General features: G+C 39.3%; 2 protein-coding genes across 4 annotated transcripts; both read right to left on the bottom strand.

The window, feature by feature from the left end:
• Nucleotides 1-196: 196 nt before the first annotated feature.
• LOC138203158 (ras-related protein Rab-8A) lies at nucleotides 197-5,362 on the bottom strand. Its single transcript, XM_069157824.1, has 8 exons — nucleotides 5,218-5,362; nucleotides 4,760-4,820; nucleotides 4,180-4,240; nucleotides 3,991-4,068; nucleotides 3,790-3,879; nucleotides 3,573-3,638; nucleotides 3,267-3,317; nucleotides 197-3,112 (listed from the first exon to the last, which is right to left on the bottom strand). Exons 1-8 carry the CDS (start codon nucleotides 5,339-5,341, stop codon nucleotides 3,023-3,025), a joined length of 621 nt encoding a protein of 206 aa, XP_069013925.1. The 5' UTR covers nucleotides 5,342-5,362; the 3' UTR covers nucleotides 197-3,022.
• A 1,386-nt stretch (nucleotides 5,363-6,748) lies between these two features.
• LOC138203157 (tropomyosin alpha-1 chain) lies at nucleotides 6,749-16,266 on the bottom strand. 3 transcript variants are annotated; one of them, XM_069157820.1, is made up of 9 exons: nucleotides 16,025-16,266; nucleotides 12,888-13,013; nucleotides 9,525-9,658; nucleotides 8,727-8,844; nucleotides 8,549-8,619; nucleotides 8,370-8,445; nucleotides 7,914-7,976; nucleotides 7,759-7,828; nucleotides 6,749-7,101 (listed from the first exon to the last, which is right to left on the bottom strand). In XM_069157820.1, exons 1-9 carry the CDS (start codon nucleotides 16,136-16,138, stop codon nucleotides 7,019-7,021), a joined length of 855 nt encoding a protein of 284 aa, XP_069013921.1. In that variant the 5' UTR covers nucleotides 16,139-16,266; the 3' UTR covers nucleotides 6,749-7,018. The 3 variants fall into 3 exon arrangements, with proteins under 3 accessions (XP_069013921.1, XP_069013922.1, XP_069013923.1); XM_069157822.1 differs by lacking the exon at nucleotides 6,749-7,101 and adding an exon at nucleotides 7,354-7,576; XM_069157821.1 differs by lacking the exons at nucleotides 12,888-13,013; nucleotides 16,025-16,266 and adding an exon at nucleotides 10,789-11,106.
• Between the last annotated feature and the right edge of the window lie 4,201 nt (nucleotides 16,267-20,467).

Raw genomic sequence — 20,467 nt, 5'->3', positions numbered from 1 at the left:
GTATCTGAAAGGGGTTCAGTTACAGCCGACTATAAAAGAAACACATGCCAGAAAATTTCCAGTGGGTCATAGCTGTCCAACAAAGGAAGAGCCATTTGTTATGAAGGTAGTCGAGCTCCATTGTTGCTGAATGGGGTCAACTGACAGAATTTTCCTCCAATATTGAGCCAATAAAAACAAAAGCAAAAATTTAAAAAAAAACCAAACACAGAAGCTGAATTTTATAATCTTATTTTATTAAATCAAAAGTACACATATCTACAAACTGTAGATATATTTTATATGGGTTTAGAAAGTACAGTACAATTTAAGTAGATCTCTTTTTTTTTTTTTTCAATGTGATATTTACAATGGTTTTTTTCTACTTTTTTCCAAAATGTATTTTTCTCCCCGTGTACTTCACAATCGATGGAATGAAAATATGGCTGTAAAAAGGGATGTTCAGTATATTGTAACATGTGGTAGGAATCTTAAGAAAAAGATATGTTTTAAAAACAAAAATCAAGGAGGAAATACCATTTCAGCGAAAAATGATACAGATCGACTCCCACTAAAGTCTGCTCCCTAAACATTTCTGTTCATGACTTAAAGCTACGGTAATCACTCCAACGAGACAACAGCACTATCTCCGCATCCCGACTCCTTCCTGCTCAACAACCCTCCATCGTGCTAAATTTTCTATAAACGCAGCATGTGCTCGTTTTGGCTCAGTGAATGACAAAAAACAAAAGTAACAAAAAGCCCATACATTCAACTGTACAGGTCTACGAGTATGTCTGAAAACACAGGTCCAAGATTCACAATGCATAGCTCACCTATGACAGAACTAACGGTTAAGACAAATGGTCATGGTCGTCATGAGGTCCCAAATTAAAAAGGTGCATGCATGCAAAAAACAGATTCCCCCTCGATAATTGTGCATATAGGAACTTGATTTTCAGACTGGCAACAAATGTAAGAAGGGACCACGAGGTACAGTAGAGACATTGAGATTCAACATCAGAGTTAAATACGAGCAGAGGGTACATATTTGCATCACACGTTTCAAATTAGATGTGGCTTGTGTTCGTACTAAAAAAAAAAAAATACTGATAATAGTTTTAAGTTTTGGTGGCCATCTGAGATGCATATCGTGCCTCTGCCGCCACCTAGCTGTCAAACTAAAGGACCACAATTAACCACCAACACGAGAAAATGTAGAACACTACAAATTAAACCACCTTTAAGCTTCGGCGAAGCCAGCTTTCATGTAAGCCAAGAAAACATCACTGTTAAACTACAATTTTGGCAGGGCAGTAGCATAGAAACAGAGGCTTATTTCTATTTTATACATACATACTGTTAAAATAAATTACACTGGAATTAGGGAAATGTTTTTAAGTGAACTAATATCAGGACAGTGGATCGCTAGCAGTGAAATAGAAGAGGAGATCAAGGTTTTTGTAAGTAGGTGTTGTAAAATTTTTGAATTATATGCCCATTATTTTACCGAGACTCAAACGGTTTTCTTTTAAATAAGCAATCGTATTGTTTCATCGCAAAACTATCACTTGGCACAGACTACACACACGACACGATTTACTGGTAAAGTGCAAGGAGAGCTGTATGGACAGCAGGGGGAGAGGGAGGAGGGGCCTTTCAGTGTGAGACCTCAAGTGATTTTTAATTGCTCAGCAAATAACCAGAGACATCATTTAGCTCGACTGTGAATCAGAGCTGACACAATAACTTCCCAAATCAAATTAACAGCTTAAACTTTTCAAAAATCAATCTTACTTGGAGCCGAAACGATCCCTTGAGTAAGAGAATATAAACTACTATTTTAGTAGACTATTTTAAATAAATTTTCAAGCAGTAAAAACACGTGCTAGTTTAAGCTTCTCCAATGCGAGACTTTGCTGCTTTTCTTTGTCTGAAGTGTGACAGTAAAGTGAAAGTTTTGGACTTGAGGACAATTATTTCGGTTTGAGGGAATTTTTTTGAAGTTTAAATGAATCTTTTACAGTGTACTTAATTGAAAGGTAGAATTTACATTACACAGCCAGTTAAGAGCAGACAAGTAATTATATGGGAAGTACTTCCAGATATTCTCCTAAATAGTGTACGTGCAAAAGGCTAACAACGAACGCAGTGCAAGCACATTGTCACTTTTACAGTGTACTAAAAAGTTTTGCATATCCAATACTTGCTAAACGGTTACCAAATCAGAGATGGCATTTACAGAAGCATGCCACCCTGTTGGAAAATGTTCAGCTGATCTTTTGACACATTACCAAACTACTTTCCAGCACTTAAAGGCAAGAGCTGAGGCTGAAAAGACTCGCAGGCAGTGATCGGGGCATCATGAAACACAATTTTTTTAGTCACGTTAAACGATTGTCGAGGACTGCATGAAAACCAAAGAGCAGAACTCAAGTGAAAAACCTTCCAATCCAATTTTTCTCTGATCCCTGACTGTTGTTGATAAGATTCTCAGCAGCTGAAATGAAAAAGAAAGCATGTGCAACTCTGTTTCAGTGGAGTTCAAGCCTATCAGCCTCTGGTTGACATTTGTCACATCTAAAAGGGAAAGAGCACTATTAAAAATAGATCTAAATATCACATTTGTATTCCAATCCCAAAACTATCACATTAATCAAATGATTTCTCACCCTTGGTTGTGCTACTGGCTGTGTGAAATATGAGTGCGTGGAACAAAGACACAGAAGTAAGAGCCTGTCTTTTGTGTGAAATGGAACATCTGGATAATGCTCCTGGCCCGAGTCCTTCTACCAACCAAGTACTCTGACCCATGAAGACAACAGATCTCCTTAAAAAAAGGAAGAGACGCACCCCTGGAAGCTTTCAGAAGAGGAAGAGAGGAGGGGAAGTCCTCCGCTTACTGACAATATAATGGTTTATGTAGAGCGGGAGGACAGGCCGTGGCCGGGGGGGAAAGAGGAAAAGAGGGAGGAAGTGCTCAGAGCGAGCACAGTCCATTTATGTCCAGCCAGCGGGCCGCCAGTGTGGAAGGTCTCGGTCCTCAGAGAAGGCTGCAGCGGAAGAAGCTGGTCTTTTTCTGAGGCTCTGAGATCTTGACTCCGTGACTGCTTCCCTGCGGCGTGTTGCCCTCCTGCAGTAAGACAAAAAAAAAAAATAAAACAGTTACTGATTAATCATTTGCGAAGTGGCTACTTCCACATGGTTCAGCAACTTTCTGTACATAAACCCCCATGTGCTTTTCCACAAGTTGGGAACATTTTAAAATTCTTCAGAGTTTTTCTTACCAATTTTGTGTCCATTTTTGACTTGATGTCTCTGGCGAGTGTCAAAAATGCCTGTGAAACAAAACGAATACAAATGTCAGGGTCTGACACAACCACTGGCCCAATGGCTCAGGGTCGGTAAAAGTTTAGGCAGAGCGAGTTGGTAGGTTGTTACTGGCCTGTTGGCACCAAAAGGCCAGTAAGAGCCAATCAAAGTTTGCAACGCGAGTGCGTTTTAGATAATGTTATCCTTTGCAAGATATGCAACTCATAAAATGCATCATGATGTTCATGATATTGCTCCCTGAAGGAAGAGTGGCTGCTTACATTTTCCACATTGATGTTGGCCTTTGCACTGGTCTCCATGAACTTGATTCCAAATTCTAGCGCAAGCTGAAAGAAAATGGGAGGAAAATACAGTTAAGACTTTGACAACATGTTTTTTTTTTTCATGTTATACCAGTATGATGCAACAACTACATTATTTATTACAAAATGTAGCCCTATGACTATGCGGTATTTTAACTTCAGTCAAACTTCTCACCTTCTCCCCCCTGTCTTTGGACACCTGCCGCTTGTCATTGATGTCGCATTTGTTGCCGAGGACCATCTTCTCCACATCAAATGATGCATGCTGGATTAGTTGAAGAGGAATTTAATTCTAAATAATGCCCCACAGTGCCATTGAGACTTTTAAAGAAGGTAACAAGCACGTAAATGAGATTATATTTTGACGAGTATGTACCTCTTCTATGTTCCTGATCCAGTTTTTGATATTATCAAAAGACTTCTCGTTGGTGATGTCGTAGACAAGCATGATGCCCTGTAAAAAAAAAAAAAAAAAACAGTAAATCACGCGTGTTGCGATAAATACAGATGAAGAGCTGTGGGGATTTTAAACACATTTGCCTGTCAGTGTTTTGAAGACACCCACCATTGCCCCTCTGTAGTAGGCTGTTGTGATTGTTCGGAAGCGCTCCTGACCAGCTGTATCCCTGAAAGAGGGAGAAATGTCAGAGTTTGAGAACAAATAACAAAACACAGCGTATGCGCAAATTACTGGAAAAGTTTCCATCAATTTGCCACCGGAGTTAAGTCTGACACGGACACATTGAAAGGTTGAGGTTGGTTAATCTTCAATAGACTTGTCTGAATAGGCCGATATGGCAGGGAGGTACGAGATTCTTCTAAACAGAAGAAAAGTGGAAGTAAGTTGAGGAATTTTATTGGCTGCGATTTTTGCCACTAAAGACAGAAAGCAGAGCCAAAAACTGAAACCGATTGTTAAAACTACAAATTAGGAACTTTTCCCTAAATTTTATTCTGAACAATTAAATGACGTATAGCCGATAATTCCTTTTATAAAACACGAGTAGGAACTGCAGACACCCCCAAAAAACCTGCAGGGAGCCGTATCCTGTTTCAAGTGTGTGCCACCCATATTTTATTAGACAAATATTGACCAACCGCTGTCATCATGTCAAATGTGCCACATTAAAAGGATGTAAACTTACCATATCTGTAACTTTATCTTCTTGCCGTCGAGCTCTATCGTCCTAATCTTGAAATCGATGCCTGCAGGGATAAAAGAGGGATTATATATCGGGTCTTTCCGGTGTGTTGCGTGAATGTAGTCGGAGAGGTGGTGGTGGTGGTGGTGGGGGGGGGGGGTCTAATGGCTAACGTTAGCTGACAGGAGAGCCACCCGGCATGAGTCTACAAGACAACGCAAACATTTCTAGAGAGGAGTGGAAACGCTACCAAAACCTTACCAACGGTTTGATTTCACTGGTGCCATTTGAATTAATTGCGCACTTTGTTCAAACAAACGACAAAAAGGAAACTTATTTACCTCCAATTTTCCTGGCCAGCATCCCAGCAAATAGACGGGACCGCTGGCGTAGTGTAAACACACAGCGGCACCGTTTCCATCGCAAAAAAAAATAAAATAATCAAATAAAATAAAACTCACCAATTGTGGAGATAAACGTTGAGTTGAAGGCGTCCTCTGAAAACCTGAACAGGACGCAGGTCTTCCCGACACCAGAGTCGCCGATTAGGAGTAATTTAAACAAATAGTCGTATGTTTTCGCCATACTTGATATTATTGCGGAAATCCCGCCCGGCGAAGCAGCGATGTGACTGCGCGGAGATGACGCCCCCTGCTGGCCCGGAATTCAACAGCAGTTTATCTCTGACTTGGACCAGTGGGCGTTTCCTGGTCAGCAAGGGTGGAAAGTAGGAAGTCCTCAAATGCCTTAGTCTGCAATTTTCTTTCATGCAATGCAGGTTAAGATTTTACTTATAAATTCAATGCACAAAATATGAGGGATTAGTATAGATTCACTATTTGTCACTGAAAGTGCTACAACAACCGTAAAGTGGTGTGTACATATGTGTATGTGTAAATGTAGGTTTGTTTACATATAAGGGCATTAGGCATTGTTTTCCTTGACTTTGTGGAAGACTTAGGTGCCTGTATTTGGTAGGGGTCCTCCCCAAAGAAGATTGTACATCAGTTTTTACCATCATTTATTACAACATATGTATAAGAGTTATAGCAAGTAATAAATAAACAACAACCAAACAGCTTAAAGATAAAAGTTTAATTAGTTATTTATGAAAATGTTATACTAATTTGGTATATTTTGTACTGTACATGAACCTGTATGCGTGTGCAGGTTGCATGTAGCAATATGTCCATATATGGTGAAATCATAATCTTGTAACCAGGGGAGGGAATAGCATTGTATGTTGTCTGTGTATTCAGTGTATTTATGTCTTGCAGACATTGATGTTGTCGATGCATATATTAACACCATTCCTATTACTTCTTTAGTGAGTCCATTGGCTTTTGATGCTTTGAATATTTTTTGCGAATGATATTTATTTTTCTTTAACTGAAGTAAAAAATGTATGGCAAGACTAATACATGTTATGGTTTAACCGTGGTTTTCGAGTTTGCTAATTTTTGACAAGAAAAGAAAAATCTCAACCAAATTGTAGTTTTCAAAACTTTTTGTCATATCACACGGCCTTTGTTGGTGCATGGGGTTTCTTATCAATCATCGGTGGTTTAGTAGAAATCACTGTTTTCAGTGTGAAACTTAATTGATAAATGTGGTCATCATACTAATTTATTTCTTGGATAACTAATACCAATATATGGCAGGAAGTTTGCAAGGTTGGCTGAGTTCAATACTGAAATTGAAATGTCCATAACATGCCGTATAGCTCATGAAAATAAAACCAGTGTTCAGTGACGTTACTGTTGTTGGAGGAAAGAGATTACAGCAAGTTCACGGTCTTAGTGGAACACAAAAAACCCTGTGCATGTTAACACACGCAAGCTGAGGGATAAGCTCTAACTCCCCTTTACTGTTTATGACTGTGTTGAAATCACCTCGACAACACACACAAACACATATGCGGAACTGCTCATACTTAAAGAGAACACACAATCAATAAAACAGATAAAACTCACTTCCTCATCAGCATCAGTGTCACCATTATCATCGTCATCAGTTTTATTTGTGCTCAGAGTTTGTTCTACAATGCAATTTCCAGTACTGAAACTGAAATAATATGGACCCAAAATATTTTTTTTTAAAAGGGAAATGAAACAAAAGAAACATAAATATCAAAAAAGGGGGATGACATTGAGTTTAACAACCACGAAGAAGAGTGAAATTACAGAGAATGGATGGCATGTAGAAAATATCTTTTATAAAACAAAGCTTTCTTTTTTATTGCTTGATTTTTGTCTTGGCGTTTTACAAGCTATTGAGCTCTTGCAGTGTTTGGTCCAGGACTTGGTGCATTCCTACGTTTTCCTCTTTTGCGTGTGATAGGCTCTCTGCAATAAAAAAAAAATAGCAGCAGATATAAAATACAATGGCTTAATCACAAAAGTGCAATAACATATGCAAATAAAATATGGTTAATTTTAGAGCAGATCAAGTTTTAAGAAACATAATTGTGTGCAACATATAGACCTTAAAATCTGTCCTTCTCATAGAGGGCAGAATACAGAAACTGTTACAGCGGCAGAGTGGTGAAAAGCAGATTTAAGTGAATGACAGAAGACAAAAGGGTAAAAGAGAAAAATATCTTTATTGAGCTTCAGTTCAATGCAAAAGGAGAAAGGAGCGGTGAAAGCAAAGGGGGAGAAAAGAAGACACAAAGTGCTTCCCATAAGGCAGAGAGATACAAAGGGAAAGTGAAAACATCATCAGCTAAATGCAATGTCTACAAGGTGTTCATATCAGTGAGGGCATTATCCAGCTCCTCGCTGATAGCCTTGTACTTCAGCTTCTGAGTGTACAGTTCGTCTGCAGGTCGAAGGGCAGAGAGAGAGAGCAGGTGGAGGAGGTTCAGAGGAAAATGCAGATTTATGAGGGCCGTGGAGGGAAATCAGGAAAAGAAAGAGAGAAATCACAGAGGTCAGATTAAAGATGAAGAATAAAAAAAGATTCAATAAAGGCGTGAAAAGGAGGAATGAAATAAAGCGTACCTTCTAAGTCATCTATGGTCTTTTCCAGCTTAGCAACCGTCCTTTCTGCAAACTCTGCACGGGTTTCCGCCTTTGAAAAAACAAAGAAACATATTCATCATCTGGACACAGATTACCGTAGAGAGCGCAGGTAGCTGAAGCAGACATGAATTTACCTCCTTAAGTCTGTCGTTCAGGACTTTAATCTCCTCCTCGTATTTGTCTTCTTTCTCAGAGTACTACACACAGAGAAAAATGGGTCATCAATTTACTGCCAAAACACTACATTTTACAATGTGTTTGTTTGTGAAACGTTGTTCTTCCACCTTTTCATGCCCAAAACCATGGTTGTAAATTATATCAATATTTAATACTACATGACATTTATCCATTTTCAAGAATGTTCTATGACATTTTTACAGTCTTAAACTCATTCACGACATGTACAGGCGGGTGAATTAAATAGGCAAAACTTCAAAACACAGCAAATAAAACATGAAATTGCCCTTTAGCAAGGCACTGTGCACTCTGTGACTCCAGGGGAACAGCTGAGTGGTATTACGGGGCTACAACTATGAGTATGAACTTGTGGAGTTAATTTGAGGTCAAGCAGCGAGCTGTCAGAAACTGACCTTATCAGACTGAGCCTCGAGAGACTTGAGGTTGTTGGTGACGTTCTTCAGCTCTTCTTCCAGGTCACCACACTTACTGAAGGAAAAGGGAAGTATGTTTTATTTAATATTGTTGGTATCAATTGAATCATGCCTCCAAGTCTTAATGGAACTTTTTTTTTCTCCATATTTGTGCTTACAGTTCTGCAATTTCTGCCCTCTCTTCTGCCCTCTCCAGTTCACCCTCGAGGATCACCAGTTTACGGGCAACCTGTCATTAAAAAGACGTGAAATCACAGTTGAGCCAAAGGAAAGATGACATCAGATTTGTTATTGGAAACGGAAAATCATCTGGAACGCGATCCCTTGTGTCCGTACCTCCTCGTACTTGCGGTCGGCCTCCTCTGCAATGTGTTTGGCTTCTTTGAGTTGCATCTCCTGGATCTCCATCTTCTCCTCGTCTTTCATGGCTCTGTTCTCAATCACCTTCATGCCTCTAAAGACGAGAAAGACGCACAACCTTAGTTAAAACTCTGACTGTATCTCAAATTTAGGGGGTAAATTGCCCTGCGTAAGCCCTAATATTTTCAAAATACTTGGGAAACTGCCAATGAGCAATTTTAAAAGCCTAAATGACATCTGCAATCTTGAATATAACCGCTTAACAAAAAAAAAAAAAAAATTGGAAGCTATTACATAATCATGCGGTATTGTTCAAGCTGCAGGTAATTTGTGGGCTGTTTGTGGTTGCTTTTCAGCATAAGCTTTACATGTCTACATTTCTATGGAAAAGTAAATGTTTCCACAACCAGCAGCTTTGCAGACTTCACCACTGCACACAGCAAAAATATGTCTCGCCAGTTTATCAGTGGCACAGGGTTAGGAAGAAGTACTCCTGAAATGAAAGTTATTTTCCTAAAAAAAAAAAAAGAAAAAGTACTCTGAGGGATGATCAACACATTCCATTAGGCTTTCCTCACAGTTTTCAACCAATGGAAATGAGGGTTATTTTTGCCAGTTCAATTATGTGTGTTTGCGCTGGTTCTGATGCCATTTGAACATTCAGGCTGCCTACAGGGTAACAGCAAATTCCTCTGATAAGTGGAGCCGAATGGCCTCACAGCACTATGGCCACAATAAATAAATCAGGGTCTACACATCTGTGCTGATTGTGACCTTTCGCTCTCGTCCGCAGCCTTCTCGGCCTCCTCCAGTTTCTGCAGAGCTGTGGCCAGTCTCTCCTGAGCACGGTCCAGCTCCTCCTCCACCAGCTGGATCCTGCGGTTCAAAGATGCCACATCGCCCTCAGCCTTAAGCAACACACAGAGAGAGGGGTCAGAGGTCAGCTAGGATACATGCTGCTGCCACAACAGAAAGGATATTATTTAGGCTAAATGTTAAAAAAAACCAAAAAACAGCTATATATATATAGAAAGTCGCTCATTTAAAAGATATTATTTTTTTAAGGTTGTTAATAGATTGTGCAGGTCTCATGTAAACTGAAGCTAAGGTAGGACTAGTTACAGTTACAAATGGTCTGAATATGATGACCTTTTTAATGAAAGCTATTTATGAATTTGTCTGGAAATGCAGCTCTTCCTGTTTTCTTTTTCTCAAGCAGTCAGTTTCACTCTTAGCAACCATGATCAGCTTGACTTTACAGTTTGACCCCATACCTTGAAAAAGATGCTGACACAGAGTCACAGTTTAAACCCTGACTTATCTGATGCGACACAGCTGGCTGAACTCCTTTTTCTTTCTTTAAAAAAAAAAAAAAAAAGAAGTAAACCCATGCATGTTTGGAGGAACAACAGATTACTTCTTCTCAGCCTGTTTCCTGCAGGACTGATATCACAGAGAACCATGTCTTCTTTTTCCTGTGTAGAGGAAGAAGAGGAGGAGGAGGAGGAGGAAGGAGTGTGGGCTCCTGGTTTTCAATCAAAAAGCTCACAGGGCGAGAGGAATGAAGACGTTTGGATGTTTGACAAACCATATATGCGTCTTAAACTTTTTAAAACGTTAGAAACCCACAATCACTTAACATGTAAACACCCAAGCTGACAGTTTATAAGAAACCGAGGAGGCTCGTTGCATTTCTAGGTGTTTCAGCAGATATGGGGCGGGTTAACGTTAGATAATAGCAGCCGAACAAAAAGTCTGCGGAATGCGAATGCGGCTATGATGCCTCAACTTGTCCATGAAACGATTAGGCTGAATCTAATAAGATAAGAAAATCACAAATCTTCAATTTGGATACGCGGGAACATTTTAAAAGTTCTTAGACAAGCGCTATGTGCGTATTTTGATCCCTGAATGTCGTCCAACGCTGACAGCGTTGTAAAGTCTTTAGTTCTCGGCAAAGATGCTCGACAGGTATGTGGGCATTACATATAAACAAATAAATGTGTCTAAAGTTGGTTTTAATGATAAATTATCTCACTTTTTCGCGTAGTTCCCGTTCAGTGTCCAACTCCCTTTGTACTGCCAGTGCACGATCTTCTGCCTCATCAACTTGTTGCTGGAGGGTTTGGATTTTCTTCTTCACCACCTCCATTATTTCGATTACTTGGTTTTTATAAAAAGCGAACAAAAAAAGGGGGAGCCCAAAATGTAAGTTATCTGGATCCTGCAAGTTATTGATTTGCGTCAAAGTTGCGGGCTCCGTGGAGAACTTTTTTTCTCGAGCAGGAAATCAGGGACGTGCAGGGCAGGGATGGGGAAAAAAGGGCTGGGAGTTTTCAGGAAATTTATGGCGAGATCCTCCAATCCTGTGAAGAAGCCTGTCTCGGATGACATCACAGGATTTAGGAGGGGAAGGGACTGCTCTTTTCCTCCACAAAAGAGGTGCGTAATGTCACTTTTTGTGTGAGTGCAAGTCTGGATCTTCTATTGTGGACTTATATGGCAAACGCAAGGTGTTGCTCGGACTGCCTTTTCCTGCCCTGATTAAAGGGAGAGGAGATCGAGGGAGAAAGGGTACTGTATGAGTCAATAGTCTGTTTCAGATCTAGTATGACTCAAAGTGAATCATATATGATTGGATGTGGCTGTGTCTAAGAGAAAAAGGAGAAACATGTCTGAATGAAAGCGAGAGAGGAAAGTTGTAAACTGTATAGAAACCGAAGGTCCAAATATCTACTTCTAGAAGGAGAGGAGGGAGGGTCAAGGGCGGGGTGGTTATGATCCTCTTCAATAGGGGTTGTTGACCTGCAGTTGTTTGGAATGTAAATTGTTTTGGTTGCAGACATGACCCACAGCCATCGGGTGGCACATTTCTTCAGCCCCCCTTTCTGCCGCTGCCTCCTCCTCCTCCTCCTCCTCCTCCTCCTCTTTCCTCCCCACTTTTCAGAGCAAAGCCTGGATTTATTTTCTCTTTCTGTCCCTGTATCACATTTACATGGATCAGCATCCCCCATCAGCAGTGTGAAACACATTAGAAGAAGTGGTGCAAAATACAGATCCGGAGGCAACTGATCTGAGGTCATCTGAGACAGAAATCTTCTGTTGTCACCTTTAACCTCTGTGGCCTTATCTCACCTGCTTCACTTAGAGCTGCAGTGTGGAGTCCTATTATTTGATGCTATATATTAGATTTCATTCTATCGTTATTATCAAAGTTGAAACCATCAGTCATTTATCAAATCTAGGTAGGCTACCTACAAAAGACTAAAAATAAAAGGATAAGAGATGAGAATTCACATGTGCCATTACCTGAGATTTTACTGGTAAAGATATGTTTGAGCAGTGAATACATGACATAAATGTAGATGGTTTTTATCTACTTATTCCACTGTTGATGGACTTGGTATATGTACTGTAAGGCTAGCCAGAGCAGAGTATAATATCTCCACCCTAAAAAAAGGCCAGAGCATTGATTTCATTAGACACTGCAGTATGGGGTTCTCTGTTTGCTTAAGCTGCATTCCTGGGATTCCTGGTCAGCTATGGGCTGGCCAAGTTTCATTTGTGCTTGAGAAATAGCTCAGTTACAGACCCCAGTAAGCCACCAATAACTTGGTGATTCTCAACACTATGTGGGTGAGAAGATACAAGTTAGTCATTACAGGATTTATTTTAGGGTTGTCAGTGTTTGGTGCTGAGTCGCAGTGGGAAAGTTGGGAGTTTTCAGCCTGTTTTCAGTCTCAATTTGATGGCAGTTCTTTGGCATAAAGGTCCTCTTGACTTCATTCCTATTTCATTATATCATGTATATATTTTCTGAATGTCAGTGTTTAATCACATAACTGTTATGTTTTGTCATGTTAGAAACAAAACTATTTAGACGAGTTCAGACATTCGCCTTTTGGGGTTGCGTAAGAAGCAACACTCAAACTGAGTGCTCTTCATTCAGTGACTTTGTTTAAACTAATTTAGACAGATAGGAGCTTGTGTCTCTGGAATTTTTTTTTCAGTCATGGAGGGATATTTTGTTCAGTCCATCCAAATGAATGGATATTGATACTATACAGGGCAGAAGATGCAGTGTTCCACTGTGATGTGAATAATGTGTTTCAGATGGCGTCTTTGTGGTAAACTCACATCCGTGGCCTTTTTCTCCGACAATTCCAGTTTCTCCTGAGCGTCCTTCAGGGCCTCCGAGTACTTGTCCAGCTCATCCTCCGTTCCCTTCAGCTTCTTCTGCAGAGCGAGCAGCTCATCCTCCAGCTGAAAGAGGGCAGATGTCACAGAAAGTCAGAGACCAAAACAAGTTTTTGCTCAGTATAAGTAAGTATGAATTAAACTTTCTATGACCAAATCTAGCGTTTTTTTGACTGGATGATATGTGTTCTGTTTTACAGAACACTTGAATGTTGATGTGTGGAACCTTTTTTAATTATATTTCAGACAGGTGAACAGCAATCAGGGTGCTGATTAGTTAACATTTTTATGTGATAACAAGTTAATATGAAAAAACAACACAGTTTCTGACCACAGTTTTGTTTTTGTTTACCTGATTGAATAGAATTTGGTCTATAATGCTCACAATTGGAAAAAGACATTTAAACAAGATCTTTGGAACTGTTTTTAGGCACAATACTGCTTTAAGGAAAATACATGGAACACAGTTGTCTGTAGGTTTCATCCTCTGGGTACCATGAATCAACCTGGTATCAGGTTAAAGTGTGTAATACACCCATCAGTCCATGAGAGGCTACCGTGTCAGTGTCATGTTTTTACTCACAGTGGGCATGAAAGGTAAAGGGCCTTAGGTTTTGGTACCAAAAAACAAATAGGTTGAGGAAAAGATCATAATTTGGGTCAAAATAAGTAATTTTACGGGTTACATACGCTACTTCATGTAAATTACTTAACATATTAAATATGTTACGTTATGTAACATTCTTAAGTTACTTAAAATAAATCCACATTGACTTTTCCTTTCTCACAGACTTAAACACTAGTCTTGGGTGAAAGTCCTGTGATTGTTCCATCTAATTGACCCTCACCTGCTCTCTCTGCAAACTTGATCACTTTTTATTACTTTTGTTTACCTGACCTCCGTCACATCACCTCCTTCTTTGACTCTGGTCACACATGCGTGTACTTTCCACGATTAGGGGAGGCAAAATGTGACACATAGTATCCTCTAATGGACTGACATGCTGAATATAGACACCCAAGATACTGGGCTGGGTTGTCTGTAGAAAAATGTTGTGCTGATCCATTTAGAACATGTTTAGACTCTTTAATCTGTTGGTGAAGCAAGATAAACATCTGGACATCAGTCATTCTGGGAATCATGAATGTCTGTCCACAATTTCATGCAATCTATCTAATAGTTGTTGAGATTTCAGACTGGACAAAACTGAGGCACCCACATTGGCATCCTGCCAGCCACACTGCCAGAAAATTTCAAAGAAATACCACTACTGCTGATAATTAATCATAGCTTCAATGTAAACCATTCACCATGAGGTCTGCGGATTATCAAGACTAAGACACACAGCAGCTGAATTTTTAAGATTCTTTGTAATTTGGGTGACCCAATCCTTTAATTTCTGCTGGAGCCTGCGCCTGATGTTCTGTGTAATAGATGTTGATGTTGTCCATTAGTTTTGTGTATTTTCAGTGCCCTCCGTCAGCCTAACTGCACTCAGATGTTTGCCTCATCTTGCTAACAATAGCAAAGAAAGCATCTCTTAGCACTGCCTGTACCCCTGCTCTCCTAACAAACTAAAGAGCTCTGTATAATCTTCTAGGATTTCATGCTAACTGTTCTTTCATGCCGAAGACATGCTGTGAGTCCATATGTGCAGTGCCAGTGACAACTGTCACTTCTTCTGGTCTCTGAGGGTACGATTAGGGCATTATCCACCAGAGAGGATTCTTTCCACTTGCTTTAATGGAGATCGTGGCTTTGCCCAAGCCCCCGCCCCCCGCCCCCCTGACTCCCTGCTCCATAGCATTCCTTTCGTACCACCATAATGACGACACCACCTCCCACTGTGCAATAATTTCCTCTATTTAGAAACCTCAAATATCCCATTACATCTCCAGATACTACTTTGCTTGTATCAAGTTGTGCAAACACTCTATCATTAAGTTAGCCTGAAAATATCAAGCTGTCTGAGGGTGGAGAACTGCAGCACCAAATATGGATGTTTGGAATTTGTGAGGTTTTCTTTTATATTGTACAGGCCTTGGTTTTTGATAAGGATGCAGGACAAACCAGCCTACAAGAGTCAAAGCAACAGCTGCTGTACATGGTGTGTTTTAACTCCTGCAGAAATATCCCTGAGGGCTTCACTAATCCTTTTGATTCACAGTAGATAAGATGTCAAGCAGTCGTCACTCTGCAATTCGGTTTGTGCTTCTCTGTGGACATCTTCCACCTTCTCCTGCCCAGTACAGAGCACTGAGCTCATTATCAGCTGCTCTCTGCAATTCAGCATTTGGTGTTGCAGGGAAATACTTCACAGTTTATGTCGAGGTCCTCAGCAGTCTTGCTTTGATGAGGGATGATTAGATTGTTTTAGACCAGATGATAATTGAAATATGTTTTATCAACAATAATATGATAATAGCCCTTACTCATATTGGGCTGTTTTCATTAAACAATACATTTTGATTAAAAAAAAAAAAAAAAAAGCAAAAAATATAAATAACCAAACTATCCACGGATTATAAAGACTCCAAAATAAAATAAAATAATACCAAAATACACAACAATGATGCTGCAGTGTTGCAATATGGTCGGCATTAATATCAATACGAATACTTTTTCATATATGCCATGATATTTAAAATGTACTCCACAAACATATGAAATAATTCAGTAGATGTAAAATTGTCATGCATTATTTCACACAAAATTTTCGACAACTAAGCCTGCTCATATCAACAACATTTTGTGAAATTATAAAACAATTATTGCAGTAGCTTTGAATTGTAACTTGTAATACGTTATTTTTTTGTGTCAACAGCATTTACTTCATTTTATTTTTGTATTTCAGTTCTTGATTTTGTAAATAGTAAATGCTCATAAAGTTTAAAGTAATCTAGAGTTATTTAATTTTTTTTTTTTTTTTTTTTTTTTTTTTTTTTTTTTTTTTAACAATGTGTCTGATCTTGTTCTTAAGCTGTGGCACTTGAATATGTCCATGTTGGATCAGTAAAGATCAATAAAATTCATCTATCCTGTGGTTTCCTATTGAAACCAATCAGCCACGTCTCACCTGCTTGCATTTATCTTCCGCTGCCTTCTGGTCGGACTCAGCCTGCTCTGCCCTGTCGATGGCATTCTCCTTGTCCAACTTCAGCATCTGCATCTTCTTCTTGATGGCCTCCATGGTGACTGCTGTGTCTCAGTGTCTCAAAGGCTTCAGAAAAAAAACTTTTTTTATTTCTTTTGGGTGAAAAGCTTTTGCAGATGTTCAGAGGAAGACGCCTCACAGGAGGAGAAAGGTTGACGGGGAGAGCGTCTGGCAGATGGAGAGAAGAGGAGGAGAGAGACAGAGGGCAGCTCAGAGCGAACGAGCACAGGAGAGGAGAGGAGGATGCAAACTGAAAGTCGGTGGAGCTCTGTGTGATTTAAACTTGACTGGAGGTTTGGAGACAGCCCCAATCCCCAGTGACAGCCCTTTCCCACCAGTTACCCCTTCCGCCACTCCCCACTTTGGCTACTCTACAACTTACTGTGCCCCCCTCCCTGATCTAAACTTCACCTCTCAAAGGCTCTTCGGAGGAACAACACGGTGAAGATGTTTTGGTTATGGCCAGCCTATGTCCTTGTTCGGATTTCTTGTTTTGGACTGAACAGGAGAAGGAATAGCAGATAAAGAAGCAGGATAATGATCCAGAACTCAGACATCAAAAAGGACATTGTTCACATTCGTTGTAGGAGTTACTTTTTCCCCCTTTGGCTTATCTATTTGCCTGTGTTCTTACTTAGGAATGTTCAAATTGATGTTAATACCAGAGTTGGTTACAAAGGACATAGTTTTCATTTTACCGCTGAATGGAAAAGGGCTGTATGGAAAATGATCCAGCCGAAGAAAATTAGGGGGAAAGAGCTGTCTGCATGATCCACACCAGGCAGTCACAGTGTTACAATCAAGCTGCACAGACATAAATCACAGGTCCACTGCAATTAAGATCCTCTTAATTACTATTGGATTGACAAACCCTTCTTTAGATCTGTTTTTTTGGTCATTTGTATGCCACACAATATGAAAAGTAGTGCTACAACTTGCTGGGGCGATTTCTAGGAATATGGTTTGATGCATCTATTATATATTTGGAAAATGGATCCTGTATTTTATGGTCTTTGTTTGCAGATTATTAGATCAGAAAGTTAGATCAGAAATCAAATGACGGGAAAAGCAAACTTTAAAAATGAAACCAGAATAAATACTTAAATATATGTTGTTTTTTTTATAAGATTCATCTTTATAGGATTAATCTTGATGCAAAGAGTAGTACATTTGAAATTGGTTTAGTGAGGGGGAGGTGCATATTTCTTTGTGTGTGCTGATGACATCTGCTTGTTTTTAGCTCTTCAGTGCCAGCTGCCCCAGCTAAAAATAAAGATTACAAGGAACCTCAAAGAACACCATTCATCTGAAGATGAACTTGGATAAATCCATTTCCTTTTTTTCATGTTGCATTGCCACTGGCAGTATTTATCCACTTGATTGATTTTAATTATTATTATTATTATTATTAGGATACTATCCTGGCCATGCTTTGGCACAGGACACTGAAGAGCAAACTAAGACCAAACCTATAAATCTGTGTTTTCTTCTTGAGTTTGAGGAGCATGTTGTTGTTTTCCAGTAAAAAACATGTACCACAAAATCTGGAGATTTTAAAAGAGATTTTGTATAGTTACTGCTAAACGAAAGGAGTAAGTGTTCATTTCTGAGTTCTTAATGAACCATTAAAAAATATTTTGATTATCTGGTAGTACATTGTCACAAAGCCAAAAATATGGCAATTATTCTGAGTTTATTGTTAGTTCAGGAAAGACAAATTGGCTGAGATCCTTTGTTGTGAGGTTCGGGACAGTTTGACCTCAAATCACATCAACAAAAGTAAAGAAGTTCATGATACACAGTCACATAAATATAGACAACTCCTGGCGTTCAGACTTTTCAGAAGTTCAGAAGGAGTTTAATATCAAGGAATAAATTGATCTACAAATTTCTTCTTCCCTTTAAAAGTAAGAGACCGACATTACTGTAGGTGAAATATGAGAGTTCTATCCAACAGGAGAAGGACACTGTAGCCTTTTTTGGCAGAAGTTTATGAAAGTAGTGGCAGTTTGATAGCTTTAAATTCACAGGGTCAACACAAGCCTACATCATGACACTCAGTGATAGGAGAGGTGACCTTATTTGGTCTGTCAGGATGCTGGCTGTACACACTGGTATGCTTACAAATTGCATGTACTGTCGCAAATATTGATTTTTGAAAGCGTTTTTTCACTCGGTGAATCTCTTTGACTTGTTCAGGTTTTATGAGAAATGGGGATTGGAGCAGAACCAGGAGAGGAGAGCAGAGGGAGAGTGAAGGAGGAGGTGAGGGAGAGAGAAATAGAGACAGTGAATCAGAAGACGAGTGAGAGAAATCAGAACCCTCCCACAGGAAACCAGGCTAAACTCCTCTTCTCCTTGTATGGTAAAAACTCCCCCAAAAGCCACAGTATCGTCTTGGGAGTAGAGTCAAAGTCCTGCTAAGTATAAATCACAAAGCTATGGGCATGGTGGAACAGATTAGAGTTTACATGAGCGCTACCATGAAGAATACAAAGTGGTACAGTTTTAGTAGTTCTAAGTGCTTAATGTCAGGGAAGCATAAATGCGTACTCTGAGTTGGCTCTGAAATGTTTTCAAACTAGAGCAATAACATGGATTTTAGTCGCACAAATGCTCCATCTCACGAGACAATAATGATAATCTAATAATCTAAGGGTATGCTGTGGTAATAGCTTCATGTCTGACAAATCAAATACAACACCTGTGTGATGCTCTGACTCATACTGCACTGAGACAAGACTATTCGTCAACTAAAGTGTAAACATGTCCAACCTGTTCAGCTCTGAGACTTCTGTAAACATGTCTATGAACTGCACAAAGACACAAACACTGTGTGTAGAGTGTGGAAGTGGTCAAGGGAAAGGAGCGATCTGTTATATTTGGTTCTGTAACTCAGTCCGGTAGGATCTATGACTTCTGACAATCTCTAGACTCCATTATACCAGCCAAGGGATCAGAGATCTGCCACTTTGAGAGGGTATAGTTGTCTTGTGCAAACCCAGTGCTGAAAGGCTTTTAATGCCTAAAGGAGTTGGTGCACTTTAAGAACACATAAACTGATATCGTGGTCATTTTTCCCTCATAAAACTATTTTTTTTATTTTTTTTTATTGCCCTTACTTCAGTTATATATCTACATGTAATTTTATTCAATGGAAATGCAGATTTTGTCCCATGTGTTTGTAGCAATACACAGAGGTGAAAGGTACCAGCTGCTTGGGCCTTTAAAGTTATCTTAATGCTAAGCCAATAATTACCCCAGTAGCTTTGTGTATTATAATACACTGACATATTAATAATAATTATATTTTTAGATACATGAAGCAGCACTACTCTTCTACTTATGTTCCAGGAGTCTTTTTGCCAATGATGAAGTCGGTATTTGTTGCCTGGCTGCTATTTAAGCTTTTCACATCAGCGGTTATAGTCAGCATGATGAGCCACTGCTTTAGGTTTCAGTCTCGATTGACTGGAGTTAAGGCTGGGTCACGTCAACATTTTAAATCAGTTTAATGAAAAATTCAATTTCAGTGAACCAACTGTCGACCAACACAGTGGGAATACATATGAAAATTGCTGTTTTTTTGTTAAATTCACCACCCAAGGCAGATGAGAAAGGCTATCAAAGAGAGCCTATGACCAAAACGAAAATTGTGGTTTGAGCACTTTTAGCTTAGGACTGTTTTTGGTAACAATTGAGGGGAACTTTTTAACACAAAACCATACAGTCATTTTTCATTAATATTTTAAACAGTTTGGGGAAGGCTTGTTACTTTATCAACATGACAATATACCTGTGTACAAGGTCGGGTTCATAAACAAATGTTTTTCACAGTTTGGTGTAGAAGAGCTCCATTGGCCTGCACCCACAGCCCTGATCTCAACACCATCAAACCTTTGGGATGAACTGGATCACCAACTGCAAGTCCAGTGTTATCACTTAACATCAGTGCCTGAAATTACAAAGTTTAGATGAAAATGTTAGGAGATCACAAGAAACTCTCATCGATGAAAGATAATGATGATGTCATTTTACAACTTATGTATATTTTATGATTGAATGTCTGTATAAACAGACATGTTTATTTATTGCATGATTTCATTAGGACCCACTATTTTAGTTTGAGCTCGAAAAATCCAAACAGTTGAAAATGGTGCTATCTTGTGGTGATCATCGTTTGGTAAGAGCAGTGATACTTAAAAAAACAAATGTCTAGTGCAGAGCATCCTTGTCTCCAGTAGGGGAAGCTACAAGACAAAAATAAATCTCAAAAACCATGAGAGGAGACAGATTATTTACACTTTTAAGTGTGTGCATTGACTGTAAAATCAATATTTCTAAACTTATCCTTGTCAATTTATG

This window comes from Embiotoca jacksoni, unplaced genomic scaffold, assembly GCF_022577435.1.
Source record: "Embiotoca jacksoni isolate LCO1_2020_lvr unplaced genomic scaffold, fEmbJac1.0.p SCAF_22, whole genome shotgun sequence".
Classification (NCBI taxonomy): domain Eukaryota; kingdom Metazoa; phylum Chordata; class Actinopteri; family Embiotocidae; genus Embiotoca; species Embiotoca jacksoni.
This window is presented reverse-complemented; position numbering and strand designations above follow the sequence as displayed.

Bases quoted from the DNA above. Each gene is read 5' to 3' on its own strand.
- LOC138203157 (XM_069157820.1), bottom strand. From the start codon at position 16,138: ATGGAGGCCATCAAGAAGAAGATGCAGATGCTGAAGTTGGACAAGGAG. The intron at 8,845-9,524 runs GTCACAATCAGC...TCTCGTCTTTAG, and splicing joins GCTGCGGACGAGAGCGAAAG to AGGCATGAAGGTGATTGAGA. The intron at 8,620-8,726 runs GTACGGACACAA...TTTTAATGACAG, and splicing joins CCGACCGCAAGTACGAGGAG to GTTGCCCGTAAACTGGTGAT.
- LOC138203158 (XM_069157824.1), bottom strand. From the start codon at position 5,341: ATGGCGAAAACATACGACTATTTGTTTAAATTACTCCTAATCGGCGAC. The intron at 4,069-4,179 runs GTGGGTGTCTTC...TTTTTTTTACAG, and splicing joins CCTACTACAGAGGGGCAATG to GGCATCATGCTTGTCTACGA. The intron at 3,639-3,789 runs GTGAGAAGTTTG...ATTTTCTTTCAG, and splicing joins CCAAAGACAGGGGGGAGAAG to CTTGCGCTAGAATTTGGAAT.